The following is an 11,034-nucleotide window of genomic DNA, read 5'->3' as shown; positions in this document are numbered from 1 at the left end:
TTATCAGTATCAAATGTCTGTTTTATTTAACACCATAACCCAAAAAGTGAAGCCCATAGTCCTCAAGACTTTATTTACAGTCACATTGTAAAACACAATGCCCCCAAAAAGTATGTACATAAAGACATACAAAAGAATGAATCACATAAACAAGGGACAAACAGTAGCATTGATGAACAATACAAAAAGGTTGAAAACAGGTATTCAGAAATTGAAAGTGCTTTGGTTGTCACTGATCTGGAATGCATAGCCTTCACCGTCAGTTGTCGTTTCTGGGACCACAGACTCAACTACCTCCTCCTGAAAAATACATACATTTATTATGCAGAAAAATACTTGCAGATCCAACATTTAGCCAAAAGAGAGGGGGGAATATACAATTATAGCAAAAGAAGCCAGATATACATACCTCTCCTGAGAAATATTTTTCGATCAGGTTGAGAGAAGCTTTGTAGACCAGCTCATTCTCATGCGACTGCAGGGACTCAATCCTGTCAAGTCCACCACATTCTTCAATCATCAGGCAGAGCTTTTCTGATTCACCAATCTTCTCTCCAGCCTAAAGGAAGAAACAAGTTGCATTATTCCTGCAATTCCGCCAGGGTAGACAAAATGGCACTAAATTCAGTCGTCTTCAAAGGGCAAAAGGTATACATGTCTAAATTCACAGGAAAGATCTACATACCAGGAAGATATTGGTGATGGCATCCAAGATGACAAGGACAATTTTACAGTCCTTTGAGGAGAGCAGGTTGAGGAGAGGCTCCAGCACATTGGCCTGAACAAGGTACACCACCTGTTCAACAGTGCCCCCACTGGTGAAGTTGGTAATAGCCCAAACAGCTTCTTTCTGGGTCTTGTAGTCACCCTGAAAAAAAAAAAAAGAAAAGTCCAAGATGAGCAAAACTGAATGATAATAATTAGAGACCCCGCAGCACACTGCCAGACTAGATTACCAGCCAAGGTGCCTGGACCATTGAGCCATGGCCCAGGCCAATTAGAGCAGTTTTAAAGGAACAGGGACCGAAAATAAAATGTGTGGTCTGCCTGCCTGGTATTATTTAACTTATCTAGGTCCTAGGAGACAAATTATTTTATGGACAAATCTAATTATATACACACACAAAAGTATATATATATATATATATATACACACACACACACACACACACAAGTTGGTTTTCTGCTTTACACTGTAAAGTGTCTTGACACTAAATAAAATTGAATCTGAAATGGAAAATACCACACCACTTCAGGCTCACAGTGCAGTGAATCATGATGTGTTGCGAGCTTGTAGACGTGCCTGCCCAGCTTTGTGTGTACCACAGAAATTATTTGGCTGAGCATGGAATGTGATATATGATAAGAGCAACCCTCACTTAACATGAATGTGATTTTTAATGTCTTTAAAATGTTCACATAAGACATGCCCAAAATAAGGACACCAGGTTGAAAGTGATTACAAATGAATACCATTATACTTCCTTACCTTACTGAGTACTTCAATCAGGCGAGGGACTAGGCCAGCATTGATGACCTCCTGGATTTGGGCATCCCTTCCCGCTGTGATGTTTGACAGGGTCCAAGACGCCTCCTTCTGGACGTTGGCCTTGTGGTGGGACAGGAGCCGGGGGAACATGTGCAAGACCCCAGCATCCAGCACCGCCTGAGTCTGCTCATCTGTACCGGTCACAATATTGCCAATAGCTCGCAGGGAGGGGGTCTGGAGGCAGAACAAGAAGAGAGGGTGTTATACAAGAACCTGGGTTTTATCAAAGACTACAGTGTACACAAATAGAAATTAAGTTCTCGTACATACCACGACAGACAGCTCTCCAGAGCCAAGCAGCTGTACCAGGCGTGGGATGAGACAAGTCTGGACAACCATCTCAATGCGGTCATTGGAGCCATCAGTCAGGTAGGACACAGCCCAGCAGGTATCGGCCAGCACCTCCTTGTCGTCATGATGGAGGAGACGAACAATAGTGGGTAGGATCTGCTGTATAGCTGCTATAGGTGGGGAGGGGTTCTTGTTGCGGCAGAGGTTTGACAGTGTCCAAGTGACATTTCTCAGGTAGCCAGACTGGAAAGAAATCAAGACACCAAGTATAATAATTATCTGCTGGAAGTGTGGTGGCAAGGATTGAGTTAGGGCGACATCTAGTGGCAAGCCAAGGGGAATTCATGCAATTTAGGAGAAACTTGATTTTCAAACCTCAATGCAATAGATTAAAGCAGCAATGCAAATCCTGTGGCTTAATCAAATAGCTGGGAATTGCAGTGTATAGTATACACACGTACAGTGCTTACTTACAGTAAATACAGAGAGTTCAGGAACTGCCAGCAGATTAAGCAGAGGTTCCAGAGCGCCATGCTTAATGACTAAGTCTCTGAGGGCTGATCCATCACCTATGTAAAAAGAAAGAATATTTACAGTAACTCAACTGATAGATGATATTGGTACAAAAGGAACAAATAAAATTGAATAAAACATTCTGAGTAATTACCAGCAATGTTTCCAAGGGCCCAGACAGCCTGCTCACTAATGTGAGGGTGGGGAGAGCCGACAAGGTTAATGAAAGCAGGAATGGCTCCTCCCTCCACAACAGCAGCCGTCTGCTCTGATGTCCCAGAGGCAATGTTGGTCAGAGCCCAGGCAGCTTCAAACTGGATGGGAGGAGAGTCTTCCAGGCCCAGAAAGGCAACAAACTTGGGGATCAGACCAGCTTTGATGATGTAGTCAATGGGCGGGTGTCTCTCACGCGACAGCAACTTCCTGCATTCAGGAGGAAAATAAAAAACTTAGAATTGCAATGAGTTATTAGGGCTTTTTTAACACAGCATGCAACCTCCATGTTTTCATTACCTTGCTGCTTGGGTAGCCTGGAGTTTAGCATCAACGGTATTGCCATTTATTTCAGTGACAATCTCATCAACTGTCCACTGCCTGGTAAGCTGAAAATTGTCAGACAAAGATCAATGTGTTGCAACAGCCTACTCATTGAAATAATTTATCTGAGGGTACAGGAAAACAGCTAAATTAAAAAAAATATATATATATATATATGTAATCGGTCTTCATAATAAGATCAATAGAACAGATACCTGACAATTTTGGCCCCTCTCTTGAAGAGGTGAAGTTGCCTCATCTTCTGGGAGAGTGGACACATTTCTTCTTTTGAAAATCTGGTCGTCTTTCTTGGCTTTGCGAAGTTCAACATTCACTTCAACTCTCCTGCGTCTCAGTTCCTGGAATTGACGTGGGTCCACAGTAAAGTTACTTGAAACAAAAAACACCGCTATGGCAACGTCTTTTTAAATCAAAACACGTCGAATAAAGGAGCTACCCTTATTCGACGTGTTTCGGTTAAAACGGTTGCAGTTCAATTCGCTACTCACATTGGTATCCTTCCCCTTGTTCTTGAACTTATTCAGACGTGCAGGACTCCCGGAGTTCTCCATTTCCCAAACGTGTTGAGTGAAACAGTTTTCTAATGTTGTATCTAAACACAAGATAAAGATCAAATTTCAACACTTCGTGTTCTCAGGTCAAGTAACGTTACCACTTACATTGCAATCCACATCACATGCCATGCGGAAACGTTAAATTATCGACACATTCGTTTATCATATAGGCCAAATTGATTATTGGAACTGATTTAAGTCAATAACGCAATGTTCTGAGCTGAAAAGGTAAAGAACAAATACAGTTCATGATTCCCCTACAGTTAAATTGAATACTCGCCAAGTACTCACCAAGCTGACTGTCCCTTGCAGAGAGTTTCTAATTCTGGCTACTATGAAAAAGTAAATGCTGTACAGACCTTTAAATTTCTTCTACAACGAGTCCTGATTGGACTGTTCAAGCAGATGCATCCAACGCCGTCCATTCATTGGGCTTTTCGAACAACTCACAGGATGCACAGGAAGTTCTGTCAGAGGGAAAAAACATCGCGAGATCGGAAAGGCGTGGTATGGGGTGGAACCATAGAGTATTAGGGGTGGAACATAGACAGGGGTGGAAGATTACTACAAAGAACTGATTCAGGGTCAGTGTTTTATTTGAACGACTGCTTGTGATTGGTCTATCTGCTACATTAACTGGATTGTGGCAAGAGGAAGTTGGAACTTGCCAGTAAAGACGCATGGGGGATAATAGTGGATTATGATTTATTCATTCTTCCCCGTTCTTATATTTAAAAAAAAATAGTAGCCTATAGGCTAAATAAAACATGTAATTCGTATTGTATCGCAATAACAATTATTATAGTCTGGTTGCCCTCTAACAATCTTCAATTCTCATCCACATTAAACTGAATGTACACGTTTCATCTTTATTTGGATGAGTTATTGGAATTTTCAATGAATGTCCAAATTATGCAGTATTTTCAACAGACAAATATATGGGTCCAAGGAAATATATTTCCATTTAACATTAAGCAGCATTGAACTTACTGTTTAGTTTCCAAATATTACATTATACTTAGTCAAGATGCACATTTAAATCTTTGGTGAACAGCATTATTCAGCAGATTTTAAATGCTTATTCAAGGCATTATAGATGCTTGTTAGTTACCAAGGGAAGGAAACACATTAGAAATGTGCCATTACTGTCCTGTCTAAATACAGCTATGGTACCATATTGATCAGTAGATCATTATTCAAAAGAGTCTGGAAAGAGGATCCCTTTATAAAATGTATGCATGTTGGCTCATGTACACCAAAATATTTGTACAAATTTGATGTGCACTCTGTGGTGAAACTTCTGAAGTGCTCAATAAATATATTTATTAAAAAGTAAAAAAGAAACAAAAAGATATCAGTTGGTTCCCTAAAGGAATTATTCAGGGACTCTCATAGGTCAACTGGACTGATAGCTTAATCCATGTTCCAGATGCTGATTAAACAGAAAGAAAGCAGACTTTCCCATTTATTATGTTTCATATACATCAATATTTCTTCAGCTGTAATACAAAAAAAGAAAAGTCAAAATTTGACAATTTTTTACAAACAGGGCAGGACACCTTCAAATAGTTATTTAAATCCTTCCATCACTACTGCAGAGCAAACCAATTATTAGCTTATTACTTGCAGTAGGCTATAGAAACTTGACCAAAACTGACAATTGCTGTCCAGACATTTAGTAAGACTTTGATAGTCTTTCATGCCTCAGATAAAATAAATGAGATGAAAAATGGGAGGGTGGGGGGGCGGTAGTAGTTACACTGTGAAATCTGATTCCGGACACAAAACCTCAATACACTGTGCTCAGTAAAACTCAGCAAAAGTATTTCAGTATTGAAATGAGCCTTCTCCGTTGGACATGACAGCCACAACAATGGCCTAAGTACTTCTCCACAGGCAAAGAAGTGAATGACATATAAAAGCAAAAAAGTACATGGAAATGTGAAAGCTTTAGGAGTCTTTTCTCCGAGGTAAACTTTCCTCTGAAATGCCTTTATTATTCACACTCCCTGTGACAGTCCAAGTGCCAATAAAACAGGCCCAAGATGTCCCTGGTGCAGAGCTCGCCAGAGGACAGCACTGCTTTACAGTTTGCATGGAAGCAGCAGCGCTGGTCGGACTGGCAGCCTTCTTTTAGTAGTTGTTGATGGAAGGAGAGGAGCAGTTCCAAAGCACAGGAGGAGGCAGAGTCCGCCAGAGATTTACTGTTCATTAAACCCGCGTTCTTGGCGAGTGCGTTTTTGTTTTGCGCAATGTGTGGTGCATTCTAAGAGGCTGAAGAAGACTGTAGCTTGTTGTTATGAGACCTACAGAATGTGGAGAGAGGGAACAGTTGAGAACCCATTTATTTTGTATGTAGTATTCAGTCAAAAACTGTGAATCTCATAACAAATGAACAAAGTGGAAACACAAAAAATGGATGCGAAGGGGTCAGTGAGGATAGTATACTGCAGCCATGTTGGGGCAATGTACAGGGAATGCCAATATTAATGAAGAGTATCCTTCACAAATATGTTACTGCACATAATGTACCCAAGAAATGATTTAAAGAGAGGAATAGGGTGGAGTTGAGGTCCATAGCAAATACATAATTTCTCTCACACAAAATTCCTTTGACTTAAAAGATCAACTGCTACAGTAATTGGTTGGTTACCCCCTAGTGACATCTATAGTATTAAAATGACCTGCATATTAACAGAAGTGCCTAAAACAAAGTTTAGACATAGGCCAAAGTGAATTAAACACAAAACATGTACTAAATATTCTATGATAAAATATAGTATTTGGTCAAGAAGAGTCCAATGGAAAATGACATTAGAAAAATAAATAATTAAGATCTAAAACTGCATCTTTCTCAAAAACTCGTTTTTTGGAATGGCTTACTCAATGCAGTTAACAAATTAGTTGTAGTTGGATGATTGATTCCTTCGTACACGTATGTCAACATGGCTGCCATTCTGTGATCATCCCTGAAGTCACCAATTGCTAGAATCTTACCACTTCAAATTTCACAATTTGTTCCTTTGTTTCACATTTGCATGTGTGTGCATGTGTGTGTTTTGTTTTGTCTTAAATATTCAGACATTTTATGCTGTTCATGGAAATAGCAGGCCTCCATGATTTTCATTACTAGAGACCCCAGCAACCAGCTCAGACTCCAGCTACAACGGTCGACTTATGAATCTGACAATCTGGAAGAAAGAGAGAATGGAATGGCATAAATGAAAAGGCATGCAGCACAGGTGAACAGGCACAAATGCAAGGTGATACATGACACAAATGCAAGGGGGCACTTGTGGTCAAAGTTCTGCCGAAAGCTATGATAATGTGGAAATGCCTACAGTTCGGCAAACTTCAGCAAGGCTCAGCAACCCTCAAGCTACACGCACTTCTGAGAGATAGCGTACAGTACCAGGCCTGGTCTACTGCTACAGCACACTAAAACCAAATGGCTCAGGCATATACTGCTACTATAAACATGCATCACGTGAAACGTGAATGTCACATCTGAGATTCATTGCAAAAGTCATACAGTATGAGGGTCTCAACAGGTGAGAAACTGACACAGGTCAGGCTTACATATAGTCAAGGTAGCTTCATTTGACCTCAACAGCTGAATGGAATGCTGCTATTGGGAACCCTTGTTTGAAGGGGGTTACAGAACAAAAATGTGTAATGTCATAAAGCGACAGCCCTAGGTACTGAACATTTCTACCTTTTAGAAATGGAGCCTAAATGGGAGGTTGCCTTGGATTTTGAGGTATTTGAGCCATTGACTGAATCAACAGAGGTAGACCACAGCCATAACCTTCTAGCAGACAAAGATACAAGTATGAAAGAACAGAGTGGCGGCTGGAGACACTGAGGGAGCATTTAACCTTACCTGCTTGCTTTGAAACCTTTAAGCTTCTGTACAAAAAAACCTTCAAGGACTTCTGCACACTGAAAGAACGGCGAGTCGTTGGGGTTGTAATAGCGGCAGTTGTCGAAGATCTTGGTCACGTCTGCCACACACTCCGTAAGCTTGTGATAATGCCGCTTTTGCAATCGGCCATCCATGGTGGAAAAGTCTACAAGGGAAATGAAGTAATTTTTTATAAACTTCCTCATGACATGTCCTGTGTGTGACTAAGACCAATTAATCAAGCAATGTGTAAAAAATAAATGCTATTTTTTGTTGATAATCAAAGCCATGACATTTACAGAGTAACCCCCTCAGTGTTCATTTATCCATTTGTAACCAAGAGTGAACAAATTGAGGACTTTACTTACCCATCGGTTCCTTGATCACGCGATAATAATCAGGTGCATCATTGGGATCCACAGGCTCAAGGAAAGGCCAAGCCATTTTGTGAGTCTACCAAAAATCACAAATCAGAGATTGTTAGCCAGAAGAATTTCGAGAATGGACGCCACCTGACATTAAGTGCAAATTGACCTACCGGTATGTCCTATTATATTCACCCAATGTTAGAGCATTGATACAACAGGGCAGATGCCCATAATAGCTGTACCTGTAATGAACGCAGTATTCTCTTCAAGCCTTCGTAGTCTTTGTCGGTGAGCGGCGTAAGGACCGTCATGGCATCCTCAGTGGACTGACACTGTGGACACACATATAGGTCTATGTGGTTGGCTTCGCTCTGCAGGATGCCAACACAGCGTCCATGGTACCAATTCTGACAGCGATCGCAGCCAATATAGAACCTGGGGGGGAAGGGTGAAGGACAAAGCTTGCATAAACATTAGGAATGCATTATATTGGAAAGTAAACAACTAAAGATATTTCGATTTCTGTGTTTAATAATAGCGCATCAGGGGTATACATTTTGATAGATTAAATACATCAAATGTGAATTTCTGGCAGTTGCTACTTCAATGAAATCAATCTTTTTACTGGCGGGGAATTCTAGACTGTAACCAGAATATCTGACTTGTACTTGATGTACGGCCAATGAAATGACATCAATTCTAAGCATTTCATAAGCATTTTCCTACTTTATTTCAATGTAAAAAAAATATTTTCAACAGCTTTAGTTATACAGTGCGATTAGCCGTACTGGGATTCGTCGTATGGCGTCCGGCAGATGCAATACAGCTCCTCCTTGATCCCTCCCTCCTCGTTGCTCCCTCCCTCCTCGTTGCTCCCTCCCTCCTGGCCCCCTCCCTCCTGGCCACGTTTGCAGTCGCTGCACACAAAATCCTCCAACTTCTTTGCCTCCTTCTCGGTGATGCCAACGCATGCCCCATGGAACCAGTTGGAACACAAGTCGCAACCAATGTAGAACCTGAGAGAAAAGAAACGGTTTTCAGTTCACTGCCCCTAGGTCGAGGGGCTTTTCAACCATTGTGGCGTAATCCTTGAAAGTTGGTTAAACATCATCGTCAGCTACCATAAAAGGTTCTGATGAAGTGAATATTGTGTCACTGTATTAAAAGGTCTTCACAGGTCCACCTGAACGGAAATAATAACCGAGATGCATGGTTTATCTTTTAATGTGTCTGGGGTAATACCAGAGAGGACCCGTGACCAGCCCTGGTCAGTAGAGAAACGCATGAATTGTTGAGTAAGTCAGAATTGAGGAAACATTCACAGTAATTGCCAATTATGCAATAGTCTATTGATCACCACAGGCAAGCAAAAAAACCGATTAATATACACAATGTAAGCTACAGCAAATATTCATTTAACACAGTTTTAATATGCGACCTGTCTCAGATCCTGGGTCTCTGACCTCTCCTAATGTCCTCTCAGATATGCACCGTGCTGGTTCTGTAATATCGTGAAACTAATCGGATCCCTGAATGAATTTCACAGGTCCATTAGGGTTCGGGTCAGTCATTTAAAATACAATTGGGAACAAGTTTCCCGCGTCCATTAGGGTCGTGCAATTTTGGACCTGTGTGACCTCTAACTTGCATCTGGAACTTGCAAAACCCAATAAGCTGCTGACATAATTTAATTTGTGTTTTGTGAAAATGTTTAAATGTGGTCAAGTGTAATATGCTTGGTCTTACTTAGACTCATCATAGGCCGTCTTGCAGATGCAGTACAGCTTGGTGTCCTTCTTGTGATCCTTTGAGGTAGTGGACATCACCGCCTTCTTCTTCTTGTGTTTGGAAGGGGAAGAATCCTCATCCTTTTCTTGGGTCTTATTATCCCCGTCTCTGTCTTTGTCCTCTCTGTGTCTGTCTCGTTCCCTGTGTTTTTCTTTCTCTCGGTCCCGGTCTCTGTCCCTGTCTCTGTGTTTGTCCCTGTCCCGGTCCTTGTCCTTGTCCCTATCGCGGTCCCGCTTCTTGTCCTTGTCCCGATGCTTGTCGCGGTGTCTTTCTTTGTCCCCTCTCTCGTCCTCCCTCTTTCGCTTGTGGGAGGAGGAAGACGAGGCGGAAGTGGGCGAGGTCACCGTGTGGGTGGAGTGAGAGGGATGGGTGGAGTGAGAGGAATGGGTAGAGTGGGAGGGGTGAGATGCCACCTTGGCGGCGGAGGCTGTGGCAGCGGCTGCTTGGGCGATAGCTGCCCGGGCCTTCTCCTTTTCCTTCTGCAGTTTGGCGATGTCCCTCCTCAGCTCCTCCTGGGACGCAAAGTGTCAGGTGAAAGAACACACGACAGGGTGTTGAAATGTTCCAGAAAGTCACATTTAATATAGTCTGAATGGTTTTTAATAAAGATTGAAATATTTAGACTAGGGCAGTAGGGCTTTATTTAGGATTGGTTTGGGAATCAGACATAATGTATTAAAGTAGTAGTTCACCCAATGAATTACTTATTTTCTATCAATTACACACCCCATGAAGCCTTGAATTCATGGACATATATAAAAGAAAAAGTTTGACTATTGACTATTGACTATTATTACTAGAAATGCGACAAGCATTCCATGAATTCAAGGCTCTTTTGAGGTAGTGGACATCGCTTTTCCTGTCTTTGTCCTCTCTGTGTCTCTCTTTCTCTTGGTCCCGATCTCTGTCCCGGTCTATTGGCTTAGGAATGCAAATTGCACTTTGGGTGTGTACTTGCTAGAAAATAAGTACTTTGTGGGTGTAAACTACTCCTTTAATTGAACCATGCTTTGTTTTTGTCATTGTAGTATCCAGCACACACTGACCTGCACTTGTAGCTGCAGCTCCTTGTCAAGTAGCGCCCTCTTCTTCAGAATCTCAGCCTTGAGTTGTTCCTTGTGCTTGTAGAGCAGTGCCGTCAGCTTGGTGGCGTTCTGCTTGGAGCGCTTCTGCTCCACCACCTCCTCCTTCTTCCGCTTCTTGGCCGCCTGCTTCTCCGCCTGCTTCTCGTCCTTCTCGATCTTGTCTAATATGTACTTCAACACCTGGTTGCACACGATCATCCTGGTTGCAGAGAAGAGGGGACAGGGATCAGGCAATGGCAGTTAATTGGTGCTTTGTTTTACCTGTGAAGACACAATTTACTAACTAAAATATAACTTGCAGGAGTGTCAGACCTCTGGTTCTCCTCCCGCTCCGCTGCAGCCTGACTCTTTCTCTGTTTCACTTGCTCCGATGAGGTGTTCTGCCTCCCTGACGCCTGATAACAAAATAAATAAATAGGCTTTT

General features: G+C 41.9%; 2 protein-coding genes across 6 annotated transcripts in view; both read right to left on the bottom strand.

Moving 5' to 3' along the window:
* On the bottom strand, positions 1 to 3,781 carry kpna2 (karyopherin alpha 2 (RAG cohort 1, importin alpha 1)). Its single transcript, XM_080775656.1, has 11 exons — positions 3,757 to 3,781; positions 3,400 to 3,503; positions 3,106 to 3,249; positions 2,867 to 2,955; positions 2,508 to 2,776; positions 2,315 to 2,409; positions 1,820 to 2,083; positions 1,490 to 1,723; positions 686 to 868; positions 410 to 559; positions 1 to 300 (listed from the first exon to the last, which is right to left on the bottom strand). The coding sequence occupies exons 2-11, from the start codon at positions 3,460 to 3,462 to the stop codon at positions 205 to 207; spliced, it is 1,587 nt and encodes a 528-aa protein (XP_080631782.1). The 5' UTR covers positions 3,463 to 3,503; positions 3,757 to 3,781; the 3' UTR covers positions 1 to 204.
* Positions 3,782 to 4,917: 1,136 nt separating this feature from the next.
* LOC308323595 (nucleosome-remodeling factor subunit BPTF-like) overlaps positions 4,918 to 11,034 on the bottom strand; it is a 36,364-nt gene continuing 30,247 nt past the window's right edge. For 3 of the 5 annotated variants that reach the window (XM_080775337.1, XM_080775339.1, XM_080775340.1), the window contains 8 exons: positions 10,923 to 11,005; positions 10,572 to 10,809; positions 9,484 to 10,037; positions 8,526 to 8,753; positions 7,980 to 8,172; positions 7,738 to 7,822; positions 7,349 to 7,535; positions 4,918 to 5,771 (listed from right to left, as the gene is read on the bottom strand). In XM_080775337.1, coding sequence (XP_080631463.1) covers positions 5,732 to 5,771; positions 7,349 to 7,535; positions 7,738 to 7,822; positions 7,980 to 8,172; positions 8,526 to 8,753; positions 9,484 to 10,037; positions 10,572 to 10,809; positions 10,923 to 11,005 — 1,608 coding nt within the window. In that variant the 3' untranslated portion in view covers positions 4,918 to 5,731. Of the gene's footprint in view, positions 6,657 to 7,348; positions 7,536 to 7,737; positions 7,823 to 7,979; positions 8,173 to 8,525; positions 8,754 to 9,483; positions 10,038 to 10,571; positions 10,810 to 10,922; positions 11,006 to 11,034 lie in introns of all 5 variants that reach the window. The other 2 variants (XR_013964826.1, XM_080775338.1) reach the window with 2 other exon arrangements.

This window comes from Protomyctophum bolini, assembly GCF_963924005.1.
Source record: "Protomyctophum bolini genome assembly, chromosome: 11".
In the NCBI taxonomy this organism is placed as follows: domain Eukaryota; kingdom Metazoa; phylum Chordata; class Actinopteri; order Myctophiformes; family Myctophidae; genus Protomyctophum; species Protomyctophum bolini.
The sequence above is the reverse complement of the archived record's forward strand: the minus strand, read 5'-3'. Positions and strand labels throughout refer to the sequence as shown.